Source organism: Oncorhynchus masou, chromosome 31 (genome assembly GCF_036934945.1).
Source record: "Oncorhynchus masou masou isolate Uvic2021 chromosome 31, UVic_Omas_1.1, whole genome shotgun sequence".
NCBI lineage: Eukaryota > Metazoa > Chordata > Actinopteri > Salmoniformes > Salmonidae > Oncorhynchus > Oncorhynchus masou.
Genome location: NC_088242.1, coordinates 49,851,327 through 49,869,734, shown reverse-complemented (window position 1 = coordinate 49,869,734; position 18,408 = coordinate 49,851,327). Strand labels below are relative to the sequence as shown.

The following is an 18,408-nucleotide window of genomic DNA, read 5'->3' as shown; positions in this document are numbered from 1 at the left end:
AAGCCTAGTGGTTAGAGTGTTGGAATAGTAACCGGAAGGTTGCAAGTTCAAATCCCCGAGCTGACAAGGTACAAATCTGTCGTTCTGCCCCTGAACATGCAGTTAACCCACTGTTCCTAGGCCGTCATTGAAAATAAGAATTTGTTCTTAACTGACTTGCCTAGTTAAATAAAGGTCAAATAAATAAATTTCTCCTTATCCCAAATCCAGTCAGCTGATGTTCTGAAAGAGCTGCAAAATTTGGACCCCTACAAATCAGCCGGGCTAGACAATCTGCACCCTTTCTTTCTAAAATTATCTGCTGAAATTGTTGCAACCCCTATTACTAGCCTGTTCTACCTCTCTTTCATGTCATCTGAGATTCCCAAAGATTGGAAAGCAGCTGCGGTCATCCCCCTCTTCAAAAGGGGAAACACTCTTTACCCAAACTGCTACAGACCTATATCTATCCTACCCTGCCTTTCTAAGGTCTTCAAAACCAAGTCAACAAACAGATTACCGACCATTTCGAATCCCGTCATACCTTCTCCGCTATGCAATCCGGTTTCAGAGTTGGTCATGGTGCACCTCAGCTACGCTCAAGGTCCTAAACGATATCTTAACCACCATCGATAAGAAACAATACTGGGGAGCCGTATTCATTGACCTGGCCAAGGCTTTCGACTCTGTCAATCACCACATCCCCATCGGTAGACTCAACAGCCCTGGTTTCTCAAATGATTGCCTCGCCTGGTTCACCAACTACTTCTCTGATTGAGTTCAGTGTGTCAAATCAGAGGGCCTGTTGTCCGGTTCAATTCTTGGGCCGACTCTCTTCTCTGTATACCTCCATGATGTCGCTCTTGCTGCTGGTGAGTCTCTGATCCACCTCTACGCAGACGACACCATTCTTTACCATACCACCCTGCATACCACTGCTGGCTTGCTTCTGAAGCTAAGCAGGGTTGGTCCTGGTCAGTCCCTGGATGGGAGACCAGATGCTGCTGGAAGTGGTGTTGGAGGGCCAGTAGGAGGCACTCCAACTGAGCCTCTGGTCTAAAAATATCCCAATGCCCCAGGGCAGTGACACTGCCCTGTGTAGGGTGTCGTCTTTCGGATGGGACATTAAATGGGTGTCCTGACTCTCTGAGGTCATTAAAGATCCCATGGCACTTATCGTAAGAGTAGGGGTGTTAACCCCGGTGTCCTGGCTAAATTCCCAATCTGGCCCTCAAACCATCACGGTCACCTAATAATCCCCAGTTTACAATTGGCTCATTCATCCCCCTCCTCTCCCCTGTAACTATTCCCCAGGTCGTTGCCGTAAATAAGAACGTGTTCTCAGTCAATTTACCTGGTAAAATAACGGATAAATAAAAAAAATTAACAAATACAATTCTGTATACTTTTGGCCCTTCTTTGGACACTGTGTTAACAACCCTCCAGACGAGCTTCAATGCCATACAATTCTCCTTCCGTGGCCTTCAATCGCTCGTAAATACAAGTAAAACCAAATGCAGGCTCTTCAACCGATCGCTGCCTGCACCTGCAACTACCTCTTCCCCTACTGTATTTATTTATTTTGCTCCTTTGCACCCCATTATTTTTATTTCTACTTTGCACATTCTTCCACTGCAAGTCTACTATTCCAGTGTTTTACTTCCTATATTGTATTTACTACTTTTTTTTCTACTGACTGTATGTTTGTTTTACTCCATGTGTAACTCTGTGTTGTTGAATGTGTTGAACTGCTTTGCTTTATCTTGGCCAGGTCGCAATTGTAAATGAGAACTTGTTCTCAACTTGCCTACCTGGTTAAATAAAGGTGAAATAAATAAATAAAAATAAATAGTCAGTAAGCAGTTAGACCGACGGGCCCCGGTGGCAATAAAATAATAAAACCAAAAGCTTACCTTGACTTGGAAGAGTTCCAGTGTTGTGTTGGTTAGTCATAGCCAGCTAGCTAACATAGCATCCCTCTATTTGAGCCGGGTGTTTATTTAACTAAACTAGCCAGCTGCATTTGCTAGCTAAGTAACAGTTAAATTAAACTGAAAAAAATTACAATGCTTGCTTCTCCTTCATTTTTTAATAAATTAATTTGTTGAAAACTGTTCAACTATTGTTTTTCTCTCTCTTGGAGTCAAATACTCACCACATTTTATGCACTGCAGTGCTAGCTAGCTGTAGTTTATGCTTTCAGTAGTAGATTCAATCTCTGATCCTTTTGATTGGGTGGACAGTATATTTTAATAAATTATTTGGTGACATATGAATATATTTAGTATAGATTTATCTAAAAAGGATAACTTTTTTAATGTTTTACCATTTTTACTGAGGAGAATGGTCCTCTCTTTCCTCCCCTAAGGAGCCTCCACTGATCCCAAGGCCTCAGGGTATTGTTTGGGGACATTGTCCTGTACTCTTATGGCCACCTAATTATCCCCAGCTTCCAATTGGCTTATTCACCCCCCCCTCTGTATCTGTTCCACAGGTCGTTGCTGTTAATGAGAATGTGTTCTCAGTCAACTTACCTGGTAAAATAAGGGTAAAATAAAAATGTTTATCTCGTGGCAGTTGTGAAAAAAGTTCACCGCAACGTGGCTAAACGACAACACAGATAATATAGAGCTGGCTGGCTTCTCCGTGCATCAGCAGCACAGAGCAGCTATGTCTGGTAAGACGAGTGGCGGGGGTGTGTGTCTATTTGTCAATAACCTCCAGTGCGCGATGTCTAATATTAAAGAAGTCTCAAGGTAATGCTCTACTCTGGTAGAATACCTCATGATAAACTGTAGACCACACTATCTACCAAGAAAGTTCTCATCTATATTATTCGTAGCTGTCGATTTACCACCCCAAACCGATGCTGGTACTAAGACCACACTCAACAAGCTGTATAAGGCTATAAGCAAACAAGAAAATGCTCATCCAGAAGTAGCACTCCTAGTGGCCAGGAACTTTAATGCAGACAAACTTAAATCTGTTTTGCCTCATTTCTACCAGCATGTCACATGTGCAACCAGAGGAAAAAAACTAGAGACCACCTTTACAGACGCATACAAAGCTCTCCTTCGCCCTCTATTTGGCAAATCTGACCATAATTATATACTCCTATTCCTGCTTACAAGCAAAAACTAAAGCAGGAAGTACCAGTGACTCGCTCAATACGGAATTGGTCAGATGACACGGATGCTACGCTACAGGACTGTTTTGCGAGCACAGACTGGAATATGTTCCGAGATTCATCCAATGGTATTGAGGAGTATACCACCTCAGTCATCGTCTTCATCAATAAGTGCATCGACACAGTGACTGTACGTACATATCCTAACCAAAAGCCATGGATGACAGGCCACATCCACACCGAGCTAAAGGCTAGCGCTGCCGCTTTCAAGGAGCGGGACACTAATCCAGATGCTTATAAGAAATACTGCTATGCCCTCAGACAAACCAACAAACAGGCAAAGCGTCAATACAGGACTAGGATTGAATCCTACTACACCGGCTCTGACGATAGTCAGATGTGGCAGGGCTTGAAAACTATTATGGACTACAAAGCAAAACCCAGCAGCGAGCTGCCCAGTGATGCGAGCCTACCAGATGAGCTAAATGCCTTTTATGCTCGTTTCGAGGCAAGCAACACTGAAGCATGCATGTGAGCACCAGCTGTTCCAGACGACTGTGTGATCACGCTCTCCTGTAGCCCATGTGAGCAAGTCCTTTAAAAAAGTCAAGATTCACAAAGCCGTGGGGCCAGACGGATTATCAGGAAGTGTACTCAAAGCATGCTCGGACCAACTGACAAGTGTCTTCACTGACATTTTCAACCTTTCCCTGACCAAGTCTGTAATAACTACATTTTTCAAACAGACCACCACAGTCCCTGTGCCCAAGAAAACGAAGGTATACTGCCTAAATGATTACTACCTGGTAGCACATCGGTAGCCATGAAGTGCTTTGAAAGACGGATCATGGCTCACATCAACACCATCATGCCGGAAACCCTAGACCCATTCCTATTCGCATACCGCCCCAAGAGATCCACAGATGACGCAATCTCAATCGCACTCCACACTGCCCTTTCCCACCTGGACAAAAGGAACACCTATGTGAGAGTGCTGTTCATTGATTTCAGCTCAGCGTTCAACACCATAGTACCCACAAAGCTCATCACTAAGCTTAGGATCCTGGGACTGAACACCTCTCTCTGCAACTGGATCCTGGACCTCCTGACGGGCCACACCCAGGTGGTAAGGGTAGGCAACAACATATCATCCACGCTGATCTTCAACACTGGGGCCCCTCAGGGGTGCGTGCTTAGTCCCCTCCTGTACTCCCTGTTCACCCACGACTGCGTGGCCAAGCACGACTCCAACACCATTGTTGCGTTTGCTGATACCACAACAATGGTAGGCCTGATCACCGACAACGATGAGACAGCCTATAGGGAGGAGGTCAGAAACCAGGCAGTGTGGTGCCAGGACAACAACCTGTTCCTCAATGTGAGCAAGACAAAGGAACTGATCGTGGACTATAGGAAAAATGAGGGACCTATATACTAGGTGGTGTCTGAGGAAGGCCCAAAAAGATGTCAAAGACTCCAGTCACCCAAGTCATAGACTGTTCTCTCTGCTATCTCACGGCAAGCAGTACCGGAGCGCCAAGTCAAGGACCAAAAGGCTCCTTTACAGTTTCTACCCCCAAGCCATAAGACTGCTGAACAATTAATCAAATGGCAACCAAGACTATTTACATTGACACCACCCCCTCGCCCCCATATGTTTTTACATTGCTGTAACTTGCTGTTTATTATCTATTATTATGCATAGTCACTTTACAAATTACCTCGACTAACCTGTACCCCCGCACATTGACTCGGTACCAGTACCCCCTTTATATAGCGTCATTATTGTTAATTAATATTCTTGTTACTTTTTGATTCATTTAAAAAAATAAAAAAATCGCCCTAAACTATCAAAATAAAGAAAGTCGCACACTCCATGTATAATCTCCCAGCAATTGAATGGGTATTTACCAATGTTTCGGCACAGTGATACCGAAACGTTTAGGCACAGTGATTCCCGAAACGTTGGTAAATACCCATTAAATTGCTGGGAGATTATACATGGAATGTGCGAGTTTCTTATTTTGATAGTTTACAGTTTATTCGCCGTTAGTCAGCATCTCCACACAAACTACTATTCTGGGTGTGCGCCAGCTCATGTTTTTATTTTTTTCCCAGCCCGTTGTGTCGACTTTATTTAATTTTTTACTTTTGTTTATTTAGTCAATATTTTTTTAACCAACAATGCAGTTCAAGAAATAGAGTTAAGGCCTTTAAGAATTTCACGGTAAGGTTCTACCTGTTGTATTCGGCGCATGTGACAAATAACATTTGATTTGATTAGATGCTTTTTTCATTAATTAGGCTATTTTCTCTTGAACCATATGGTCGATCTAATATATGGACACAGATCTAAAAAAAAATTACACCATCTACGAATATATATATTTTTAAGTTATTCAACTATAAATCACCAAAGTTACGATAGATTACCATAGATCTTCAGTTAATTATGAAAATTACAGAAGATTCCTGTAACTTTGATAAATTACCAGTAGCTTTGCAACCCTACCCAAGGATATTTTTATGTGTTGCTTATCTGAATATTTATCCAGCTGTGAGAGCTTTACAGAGCTTTATTTTTTTTTTACCATTTAATGATATTGATATTGTATGGTTTTTCAGTTTCTCTGGAAGGAATGGGTTGGAGTCTGTATGAGCTGGCACCCAGTGAGGCTGATGACACCTCTCTCTCTCAGCTCACACAGGAGCTCAAGGAGAAAGACCTGGTGAGCGTTCATTGATCTTAAAAGTCGGCTGACAGGTTATTGGAAGACCGGAATGGAAAGGGGGATACCTAGTCAGTTGTACAATGCATTCAACTGAAAAGTGTATTCCGCATTTAACCCAACCCCTCTGAATGCAGTTCATTGTTGTGTTGTCAGACCTTGATTGTAAAAACTATTTTTCTTACCAACAGGCCCTCGTAATACAACTGAATGATAGTGGTTTCCTTATACTGTTACATTCATCTCACTTCCTCACATATGAAGGTAAGACAAAACCTGTATACGCAACATATTGCATTTAAATATATTATAGATAGAAGCTAAATATCTAACTTTACATTATAATTGTACATTTCAGATGCTGGGTCCAATAAGCCAGAGGTATTGCAGGGGATGTTTGTGTTTCCGGATTCCAGAGCTATACAACGAGGTGTGTGTGTGTGTGTGTGTGTGTGTGTGTGTGTGTGTGTGTGTGTGTGTGTGTGTGTGTGTGTGTGTGTGTGTGTGTGTGTGTGTGTGTGTGTGTGTGTGTGTGTGTGTGTGTGTGTGTGTGTGTGTGTGTGTGTGTGTGGCCAACACCTATGCCCTTGTATACAGTAAGGTTTTTGTCTATTCTTTTATCATTTATCCTTACGTAATGTCTTTTTTTACCACAGACACCAAGATCTGCTCGAAGAAGCCCTACCTCTCACCAGAGGGCCTCCAGGTGGTGCCTGCACTGAACTACGCAGAGACAGAGGTGGAAAAGTGCCTCCCTGAACAGAGTGGGGAGCTACGTGGTTTACTAGAGCAGCATATCCAGAGCTACGCTGCCCTCATCCACCCTGGGCTTACTATCAGTCCATCCAGGGAAGCCAGCATCTTCCCAGATCAGTTTGATGTTCCTGACGCCCTCAAATATCTTTACTCCACCCCAAAGTGGACTGAAATGGGATGGAAATGTCTCAAGTCTTACTTCCACCAGCCGGGCTCCTTCGAGCTCTCTGTATCCAGGGCCACGGAGCTCCTGGCGGCTGGACGAGAGGAGCGAGGGGATGAGCCAGATGATGACGTCTACTACTGTCTGTCATCTCCAGAAGGCCCCCCCATGACTCCTGCTAGTCTGGGTGGCCCAGAGGAGGAGCAGTCAGGGAGACAGTCACCAGGAGACACAGCCACATACATAAGTAATGCACTGGCAGTATCTACAGAGGACTTTGAGAAACCTGGTATGACCAAGGCAGACAGTAATGCACCAAATAAAAGAGTAGAGGAAGAGAAGACCTTGTCTTCAAAGGAGGTGCAAGACAAGGTGCAACATGTGCAACCCAAGGAGGTGCAGGAGGAAGTGCCCTCTGATCTTACCAAGCCTGCCGTCCCAGCAGGGGACTTTGGGAAACCTGTCTTGAAGAAGGCTGACAGTAATGCACCATGGACAACTTTGATTCCAAAAGAGGTGCAGAAGGAGCTTCCCTATGATCTTTCCCAGCCTGTTGTGTTGGCAGATGATTCTGGGAAGCCTGGGAAGAACAAGGTCGTACCAGGGGTAGGAGTAGAGGATGAAGGGACACATTTGAACGCAGAGGAAGTCCGTGTGGATAGGCAAAAGGAGGTGAAAGAGGATATGCTTTCTGATCTTTCACAGCCTGCAGAAAACTTGAGGAAAGCTGGCCCAGCAGCATTGGGTAAGGCAGACTGTAAAGCACCAGAGGTAGGAGTAGCGAATGAAGGGACAAACTTGCACTTGAAAGAGGTGCAAAAGTATATGCCCTCTGGTCTTTCACAGCCTGCAGTCTCTCAAGAGGAATTGAAGAAACCTGGGCCGGACCTGGCAACCAAGCCCAACATTAAAGCAGTAGAGACAGGAGTAGAGGATAAGGGAGGGGGGTTGCCTAAGAAGGAGGTGCAAGAGGAGGTTCAATGTGATCTTTCCCAGTTTGCAGTGTCGGCAAATGTTTTTGCAATAGCCGGTATGACAGTGATGACCAAGGCCACAGAGGTGGCAGAGGTTTCAACCTCACCTGTATCAGGTGACCTCCCAACAGTGCTAGTCATCACTGCCACTGAAGGAACTGCAACCGTTGTACCTCATAATGAGAACTTTGGCTTGATCAATACAGAGTCAATCACAAAGAACTCCTCCAGTTTGCCACCAGCCAAAGTACAGGAGAGGGGTGGAAGTGCTCTCAATGGGCAACGTGGCAAGGCCAATGAGGTCAATAATTTATCTACATCAGATTGGAGGAAACGGCCAAGGAAACGGCGTAGATTTAGCGGGTTGGGTAAACGGGTCTTGAGGTCTTCGGCAGCTGACTTTGAAGAGGAAGAAACTGAGAAGGGGTGTTTGGATTCAAGTAAAGTCTACTCATTGAAAAAGAGGAAGGAAATGACAGATTTAGTTCAACTTAACCCATGGAAAAAGAAGGAAAGGATGGATGTAACCCAGGTTCGTCCATTGAAAATGCAGAGGGAACTAATGAATTTGATCCAAGATCTGCCTTTGAAAAAGAAGAAGGAAAGCAAGGATTCAATTAACTTTTACCCATTCAAAAGAAAGGAAAGTGTGGATCTAATTCACGACGGCCACCCATTGAAAAAGAAGACAGATCGGTGGGACTTGAAGGCAATCATCTCCGAATGCGGTAGAATCTTTGTCCCTCATGGTTCCGCAGTTATCGCCAAGGATATAGAATCTTTGAAAGTTATGGGGAAAGTGATAGATCACAAACAATGTGCTGATGAGATGATGGTTGAAGCTTGTATCAAAGTACCCCAACCCATAGAAACAGGAGATGAATCTGGCCTAGAGTTGATAAAGTCAGATGAAAACAAAGATCCGCACATATGGAGTTCAGACAGTAAAGACCATCCACCAGAGGTCAAAATGGCTGATGTAGACAAGATGGCCTCTCTGAAATCCTCAGAACTGGTCCAGAACAAAGACATGGATTTTCCTTCCTTAGAAAAACACAAAAAGAATAGTCAATTTGTTGCAATATCACTCAGTAAACTAAAGACAGTTTTTTCAAGAAGGGGAAAGAAGAAAACACCTCTCAAACCTGTTTCAGAAGATCAAATGTTACCATTGGACAAAAAAGCAAGGCCAATGCTGGCATGGAAAGTGTTCATTTCAGTAATTCCTGTAAAGATACCCCGGACAGAACCACAGGTGCTGCTGAAGTTGCAAAGGAACAGACATTTGGCCTTGACCCAAAGTTTGCACTAGCATTAGGCTTGACTCCTAGGGAGTTGCATAATAATGCACCCAGATCTCCAGCAACAAGTGATATTCCACTGAAGCAAGACATTCAGAGCAGACTGGACCTGGTTACACCTCAAGCCACATCTGACCAAATGTCTGAGGCTTTGCCTAGCTCCCCTTCAGCAACAATAACCATAACGGGTCGGGGGAGCCCATTAAAAATGAAATGCAAGCCTGCAGACTCCATAAGGAAAAAATGTAAGTTCTCTTGGGAAGTCATGTAGTTGTTGTCAACCTCACACCATGCAAATAACAAAACATGCAGATTTGATTTGATTTTGTTCTCCTAAACCACACACTTAATTAGATATTGATATTTGTCATCTTGATAATTGAGTTGTGATTGCAGTTAATATGTGCTGAATTTTGAAATATGCCGAAATGTTAAAATAATCTCTTTGTCTTGAATTCCTGATGATTCTGTTTCTATATATCTCTTTTTCTACCTGAACTGCAAAGCAACACTATGAAGTTAAATGTTAATAGCTTCTTGCTATTCTGGTCCCAGATCTGTTTGTGCTGTAGTTGACAAGACAGCACAAACTGATCTTGGACCAGGCTAGCCTCTTGCCACCTCCGTTGCCTCTGCTTTGTCTTGCTGTGTGTCGTGCTACTGTCCCCAGTTTCAATCTAATACAAATCATAAAACAATTTGGTTCAATTTTGGCGAGGAGATTTGCATGCAGGCGACTGACTGCCTTACGACAATTTAATTTCAAAGTATTCATTATCACTATACGCTACTTTGTGTTTTTTGTTTTCATACTGTTTCTTCTGTCTCTTTTCTCTGTTCTCTTTTGTTTCTACAGGGTGGTTGCACTATCACACACCAACTTCTTTTGAAAAAGAGAAAGTAACACAACCTATATCCTCCCAACTACTGACACTTAACCCTGATGTCAGGCGTGTTGTCAGTAGGGGTAGGCCTCGCACAGTGAAGAAGGATACCAGTGATGCATCATGCCCACCAGCAGATGCTCTGACCCTATTGGCCGATTTGGCCCTTAGTACCAGTAACGACAAAGTACTGGAACAGCAGCCAGACCACCTGGCACTTCAGAAACAAGAATGCTGTCCAAGTTTGCTTATAAGTGACAACAGTGTCAAAGATGGCGGCTCTCCTCATGAGTCCGATGGTGAACCAGAGTCTGTCCTTCATGCACTGCTGAAGCACCCTTCTGTTGCTAGGCTTAAACTTCCCCCTCAGTCTCCGTCACCCAAGGGGCTGGTGGTGGGGAGTGGGGAGCGGGTTGTGTTAGTCTCACAAGAGCATTCTTACTCACTACCGCCATCCTCCTCTCTACTATTGGGTTTGTCAGGTTCAACCCTCCAAGTCCCCATTTCGGAGGGACTTCAGCCGCATCGCAAGGATATGGTCTATGGTGACGGAACTCAAGCACTACGGACCTTCCTGTGTCAGGAGGAGGACAAGAACAGGAAGGAACTCGGGAAGGAATCCGCGGTGGCTCCAGAATCCATGAGAAAAGGAATTGGGCGCAGGCAGAAGTTCCGTCGGTTACGGCGGTTCATCGAAAAAGACCGCTCAGTTCAAGTGACAAGGCTGTGGAAGGAAAACTATGACTTTAATTCAGACAGCAAGTTTACCAACGACCCTATGGATAAAACAGTTATTAGAGCCCTACATGGGTATGTACTTAGAATTTGTAATTTACACTGAACAAAAATATAAACACAACATGCAACAATTTCAAAGAATTACAATTCATATAATGAAATCAATCAATTTAAATAAATAAATTGGGCCCTAATCTATGGATTTCACATGACTGGGAATACGAATATGAATCTGTTAGTCACAGATACCTTAAAAAATGTAGGGGCATGGATCAGAACACCATTCAGTATCTGGTATGACCACTATTTGCCTCGGGCAGCGCGACATCTCCTTCACATAGAGTTGATCAGGCCTGTGGAATGTTGTCCCACTCCTCTTCAATGGCTGTGCAAAATTGCTGGATATTGGCGGGAACTGAAACATGCTGTCATACACGTCGATCCAGAGCATCCCAAACATGCTCAATGGGTGACATGTCTGGTGAGTATGCAGGCCATGGAGAAACAGGGTCCTTTTCAACTTCCAAGAATTGTGTACAGATCCGTGTGTCATGGGACTGTGCATTATCATGCTGAAACATGAGGTGATGGAGGCAGGTAAATGACACAACAATGGGCTCAGGATCTCGTCACGGTATCTCTATGCATTCAAATTGCCATCGATAAAATTCAATTGTATTCATTGTCTGTAGCTTATGTCTGCCCATACCATAACCCCACCACCACCATGGGGCACTGTGTTCACACATCAGGAAACAGATCACCCACACGACACCGTACATGTGATCTGCCATCTATTCCTCCGTGAAGTTCACACTTCTCCAGCGTGCCAGTGGCCATCGGAGGTGAGCATTTGCCCACTGAAGTCGGTTATGATGCCGAACTGCAGTCAGGAAGACCCTGGTGAGGCCAATGAGCACGCAGATGAGCTTCCCTGAGATGGTTTCTGACAGTGGTCCGCAGTTGTGAGGCTGGTTGAACATACTACCAAATTCTCTAAAATGACATTGGAGGCGGTTTATGGTAGAGAAATTAACATGAAATGATCTGGCAACAGTTCTGGTGAACATTCCTCCAGTCAGCATGCCAATCTTTTATTTCAGCTCATGAAACATGGGACCAACACTACATGTTGCATTTATAATTTTGCTCAGTGTAAATAAAAATGTCTTTAGTTTTTTTGTTATAATTTTCTTTTAACTAATAGATGCATAAGTGAAGAGCTTGCTAGAGACAGAAAGCTTATTCTATATATTACTCCACAGACTAATTGTTTGACTGGATTTTGATTTCTCTGTGTCCCTTTCCTTCACCCCTATGCACCCTCTCTCTGTACAGCCCATGGGATTTCACCATTGAGGACACAAACGAACAGGTTCAGCTCATCATCCACATGTGGATAGGTCTTTTCTACAGCAGGTCCACTGCTAGGTTCTTCCAGGCAGACCCAAGTCTTCTATGTATGGAGGAAAAAGATTCTACAGAAGTGGATCATGGAATGGTACAAGCCCAGGTTACATCTGAGACCAAGACAAGTTCCCCTGCTTATATTGCCCTTTCCAGGATCCCAGAACCTGACGTTTTGGACCGTAGTAATGTGGGTAAAAAAGAATCACAACCATTAAGCTTGGAACCTGAGGCATTGGACCTTTCAGTGAAAACAACCTCGACTGTGTTAGATTTCACTGTAGACACAAAGGATTCCCCTGAGTCCAAGCAAAGAATAGATTTTAAAAGTCCTTCAGTATACCAACCAGAAAGTGGACTCCACAAGGAAATCATCTCTTTTCACAAACAAAGTACAGGTCTTGAGTTAAAGGTTAGAAAATAAATGTATTTATATATGTAAAGCACAAATGTTTTCCAATAAATATTTTGTTGACATAATACACAATTGTTTATTTTGCTTGTCTCTTTTCTCTACAGGTTTACAGAGACCGTGAGGACAGCATGACGTCAGACAAAACGAGTGAACTGGATGATGATGAAACTAACACCCATGACAATGACAGCAATGGTACCCTCCAAAATGATGTGTCCCCTAAAAGAAGAAATTTGGAAAGTGATGGATCGTACATTCTCTTGTGTGAAAAGGCAGCAAGTGTGTACATTAATCAAGAAAAGGTCCTGGAGACTCAAAGAATTGACCGGGGTTTGGAGGGCAAAGCCAAAAAGGAAATCCAAAAGGAAGAGAGGAGCCATGATGGAGAACAAAACATAGCACGTCTTAAAACCATGGAATCTAAAGATGTTGATGAGGCGCAACAAGTTCAAGATAACGATTCAGTCAAAACAATGTCATGCACAGAGGTGCTGGGGGATGGTGACCTTACCAATATGGCTGACAGAGTTGAACGTAATGCAAGTGAACCCAGAGATGGGTCTTACGTTGCCATCTGTGATGGCAGTGAGTCAAAAATGCACAAAGCATATCCTAGCGTGGAGGATTCTGTTGAAGCAGCAAAACCAGAAGCAGTGCATGTTGGGAAAGACACCACAAACAAGGAAATCAATGCACAACTTGCTGGGAATGATTCCATTGGTAAGGCACTCAAAGCAATGCATGATGAAAAGATTCCCAAAGATGTGTCACGGGATGATGGGAACTCCAAAAATGAGGTGCAAACGGCATTGCAGGAAGGGAGTGATAATGGTGATGAGGCACAAACGGCATTGCAGGAAGGGAATGATAATGGTGATGAGGCACAAACGGCATTGAAGGAAGGGAGTGATAATGGTGATGAGGCACAAACGGCATTGCAGGAAGGGAATGATAATGGTGATGAGGCAAAAACGGCATTGCAGGAAGGGAGTGATAATGGTGATGAGGCACAAACGGCATTGCAGGAAGGGAGTGATAATGGTGATGAAGCACAAACGGCATTGCAGGAAGGGAATGATAATGGTGATGAGGCACAAACGGCATTACAGGAAGGGAGTGATAATGGTGATGAGGCACAAAAGGCATTGCAGGAAGGGAATGATAATGGTGATGAGGCACAAAAGGCATTGCAGGAAGGGAATGATAATGGTGATGAGGCGCAAACGGCATTGCAGGAAGGGAATGATAATGGTGATGAGGCGCAAACGGCATTGCAGGAAGGGAATGATAATGGTGATGAGGCGCAAACGGCATTGCAGGAAGGGAATGATAATGAGGCGCAAACGGCATTGCAGGAAGGGAATGATAATGGTGATGAGGCCCTACCAGCGGTGAATTATGAAAAAGAGTCTGGAGATAAAGCAGCACCTGCAGTATGTGGTGGGAATAATTCTGTGGCTGAAACACCACCAGAGATATCACATAATGAAAATGATTCCCAAAAAGAGACACCGTCAGTGGTGCATGGTGGAAATGATTCGACACTACCTGTGAAATTGTATAGCAAGCTGTATATAGACGAAGAACCCACCGATGAGGTACAACCAAAGGAACAGGTTGGGAATGTTTCTGTTGGCACCACTAGAGTACTGCTAGAGATGCAGGTTGAGATTAAATCTAACGATGAGGTACTGACCACGAGAGTATTTCCACTGTGTGATGGGAACACGCCTTTTGTAGGTGAGTTCGACACACCCATTCAGTCCAAGGATGTTTCAGGAGAAGCTAAAACAACAGCAGTTGAGACCGATTTCAACGGGATTAGGGATTCTAAAGATCAGAAACGGACATCAATGCCGGGTAAGAGTAAATCTGATATTGACACACAAGGGCCCCGACATTCTCAAGGCGAGACATCAGAGGTACTGACAGGCCAGGTAGAAATACCACTGATTGGAGCAGGAATTCCCAGGGAAGATATCTCAAACACAGATGTTCTACATTCACACAGTCAGACATCAGAGACAATGCGTGCTCAGATAGAAATACCATTTATTGGAGAAGAATTACCATTCATTGGAGTAGAGACGGATAGCAAGGATATCATGCACACAGAGGTGCACGACACTCACTTGTGTCAGAAAGACACAACAATATCTTCAGTGTGTCATAGTGATAATTTGTTTTCAGGTGAAATGTTTAGAATAGTTTCAAAGGCAACTGAATCTGGCAGTAGATACCCAACCCCTATCGTGGACGATGGTTACATCCCGATTCCTGACATCGACAGTGGCTGCTTGGTTAACTGCGATGCCAGTGGGGTAGGCAAACCCCTCAGCAGATGCCCAACACCTACACAAGATAAGCCACCTTTCGTTACAGAATTGTCTTATGACCATCACACACCGAAGACTGTTTTTTTGCCCGATTCGAAAGACACCAACAGTCCCAACCTCAATAGTGGTTTTGCTCTTATTGAAAATGAAAAGGCTTATTGTGAACCACATGAACCAAGTCTTGGTAGCAGCCCTAGCTCTGTAGAGAATATGTTGCATGAGTTGCGTAAATCCAGCAACAACAATAGCAAACCAAATAATCTGGAAGCCATTGGTAATCAGTTCTCTCAATTATGGACTGAACCCCACAAGAAGCCAATCGCCACTAGCACACCTCTCAACACCCCCTATACTTCTTCAAAGGAAAAAAACGATTACAGTCCTTATTCAAATATGAGACTTACCCCTGCTGAACAAGACCTGTATGCTCTTTCAAGTCACAATTCACTGCATAGGTTCCCTGACTCTTATCCCAAAACCCATAGCACCTTAACACAGAAAGCAGCATTCTCTGTGCCATCAACCCACCTTGAAGTCCTGTCCAATGACACAACAGAAAGAATATTAACTCGGGACTTGAGTGAAATTGCTTTGGAGGGAGACACTAACTTGTGTCCTGCGTCAACAGAGATTATCATACAGTCCATCCGTCAGAATATCCCAGGAGTAAGTGGACCTACAGCAGCTTCTCAGAACCTTTCAGGGCCCAACTTTACTGAGCCCCATCCATACAGCCAACAACTTGCCATGACTGTGAATCTCTCCAAGAGTGAAGGCAGCAGAGGAGAGTACAGCTGGAAAGAAGGACAAACTAATATTGACCCTATGTCTTCAGATGTTGTCAAAAGCAAACAAACCGCTGCCCCTGTCCACTCAAACACTAATCCTCACCCGTATAACACACCATATGTCACCGAAATGAGGAGACAGATTGCAAGTTTGCAAGATTATGTTATGGATGAAAGTGAGGAGCCTGCCGTAGAGCAAGACAACATTGAATCTAGTCTAGAGACAAATTGGATATCAGATGACCAACACGCAAGTAATACATCCCAGTTGAATAAAACAAAACTTGACTTCATCAACTCTTTACGCGAGTATCAGCAATGGGATAAAAGGGAATTTGATGATGTTTTGGACTTCAGCAAGCAAGGCACTTCCTCTTCAGTCACCTTCCAGTCTGAAGAATCAGACAAAATATTTACCCGTATGGAAGAGAACAAACAGGACTGGTTAAAGTATTGTAGGTCAGAGAGGAGTGGTAACACCTCCAAAAGCCAAATCGATTTGGACGATGAGCACGAGGAAGTTTCCTCATTTGCAAAGCCATGCCTAGTTACAGTTTTGGATCACAAAGGAAACAGAATCACCTATGAAAACTATCCCGTTCTGAAACCTTCAACAAGCACGCACACATGGACAGCTCCGAACTCAAACAGACAGGGCTCGAGTAGTTTTCTGGAGTTCTCCAAGAGGTGGGATGATACACATAACACTGATGAATCTGACCTCACTCAGTCTTCTGTGGATCTGGAGACCCTCATCTTCTCAGAGAGAATGAACCAGATGCTAAAACGTAAAAGGAAGAGTAGCAGCAGCAGGTACAACCGATCAAAACACCACAGGTCAACTGTAGAAGAAAGAGCTTCCTCCTGTAGCCCAGCTGTGACAGTGCACTTTTCCAGCCTGCAGGAACAGGAAAGCTCGGAAGAACACTGGGAGGGACTACCTTCACTCGCAGGGCAGAAGTTAAAAATAGATATGCCTGAAAGGAAGGGTATGCCTGAAGAAACAGACAGAGATATGCCGCAGCATCTTCAAAAACTCTCCTATACAAAGGGCAGTGAGATGACGCATGTCAGCGTTTCAGATCTGGTTGCGGAAAGTTTCAAGGCGTACCATGCCATGATGACTGAGGTCTGTGCAGGCAGAAAGTACCCACACAGAACTGAGAGACTCAAGAGAGAAGAAGCAAAGAGAAACAGTTTGCCAAAGTCTCGAACCCCAAGCAAAGACAAAGACTTATGTGGTCAGATGAAGAAGGACATGTATGACAGCCTGCATGATAATCTGAACTCTGTTGTGAAACAGTCATGTAAGAACAAGTTCAGGTTCTACATACTGGTGACATCAGATGACCCATTCTTCAACGAGACAAAGGTAAGATGAACATAAGTGTTAGACAGGTCCTAGATCAGTTTGTGCTGTCTTGCCAGCTTCTATGGTCAGTGTCAAATGACCAAAGCCTATGCAGCGCAAACAGATCTGGGACCAGTGTACGAAACCGTATCATAAGCTGTACAATGAAAGCAAAAGTTCATTTTTGCACCATGTTCAAAAACAAGCTTGTTATTTTTGTAGGAGCTGTTAGAAGCAGAGGGACACATAACAGTAGAACAGTCTCAATTCTGCCTTGGAAAGGATAGTCCCTCATCCCCTCTATACATTATCTTGAGGAACGAAGATATTGCTGAACACATTTGTGAGGTAAGACTGTTGTAGACTTATAAAAGTATCTCAAACTCCTGGAAAAGAATAAGCAATCCAGTTTCGAAATCCAGCCTTTTGAATCGTTTTCCGTTGTATTACATTGTCGTCATTTTGAGATTTCTGTTTCCCCCTCAGGTCCCTCACTTGCTTGAATTGAAGAAGTCTCAGAATGTGTTGTTTGCTGGTATTGACCGCCCTGATGACATTGTGAACCTGACCCACCAAGAACTCTTCAGCAAAGGCGGTTTTGTGGTGTTTGAGGGAGCAGCACTGGACACACTCAGTCTCAGTACGGACACTTCACTAATTTGCAAGAGACCAAAGTGCATTTGTTACATTTCATTATGTTTCCACAACTGTCAATCTCTATAAGCAACTATGATGTCCCTAGCCTGGTCCCAGATCAGTTTGTGTCATCTTGCCAACTGCTATGGCCGATGTTTGGCATGAAACAAATCTGGGGCCAGGCTATGATGTCCCCTCCCACATTGCATTGTATGTGAGTTACTCAATGTCTCTTTATTTCTCTCAGGCAGCATTAAGAAAATGTCTGGTTTCCTTGAGGGGCTAAGTAAAAAGGGGAAGTGGAAATGGCTCTTGCATTACAAAGACAGCCGGAAGTTGAAAGAGAGCGCACGGTAAGCTTATTCTTGCGCTTGTAAATGTTCATCTCAATGCAGATAATCAAACACACTGTGTTTATTTGAATCCAGGCTAGAGTCATTTTTGTAATTCAAGGAAACTAAGATTCAAACTTCACTGCCAGAACTGATCATTCCTCCCTCTACAGGTCTAGTGCTGAGGCACAGGGTAAAAAGAGCTTCATGGACAACTGCCAGGAGGCTGGAATGGTGGAGGTCTTACCCTACCATGAATGTGACGTCATTTCAAGGACACGACCCAACTACCTCCACTGTCTAGTCCGCCTGCAGGTCCAGAACGTATCAGCTCGTCTACCTGTATTTATAACTGGTGAGAGATCAGACTTTCCCCCTATACTGCATTCGTTAAGATTAGCTAAATGTATAGTATTTTGGGGTTGATTGAGGGTAATTAGTAGGACCTTTAACATTGAAATCATTTCAATTTTTGTAATATATAGGGATTCT

General features: G+C 43.8%; 1 protein-coding gene across 4 annotated transcripts in view; it reads left to right on the top strand.

Moving 5' to 3' along the window:
* The window catches only part of LOC135524066 (uncharacterized), a 39,591-nt gene that overhangs the window by 20,281 nt on the left and 902 nt on the right, over positions 1-18,408 (top strand). Inside the window, exons 1-8 of one of the 4 annotated variants that reach the window (XM_064951222.1) lie at positions 9,036-9,274; positions 10,396-10,723; positions 11,990-12,470; positions 12,578-16,969; positions 17,171-17,296; positions 17,435-17,588; positions 17,832-17,937; positions 18,090-18,271. In XM_064951222.1, the coding sequence (XP_064807294.1) occupies positions 9,169-9,274; positions 10,396-10,723; positions 11,990-12,470; positions 12,578-16,969; positions 17,171-17,296; positions 17,435-17,588; positions 17,832-17,937; positions 18,090-18,271 (5,875 nt within the window). In that variant the 5' untranslated portion in view covers positions 9,036-9,168. Of the gene's footprint in view, positions 1-5,731; positions 5,836-6,026; positions 6,100-6,193; positions 6,266-6,491; positions 9,275-9,885; positions 10,724-11,989; positions 12,471-12,577; positions 16,970-17,170; positions 17,297-17,434; positions 17,589-17,831; positions 17,938-18,089; positions 18,272-18,408 lie in introns of those variants that run through there. The other 3 variants (XM_064951221.1, XM_064951223.1, XM_064951224.1) reach the window with 3 other exon arrangements.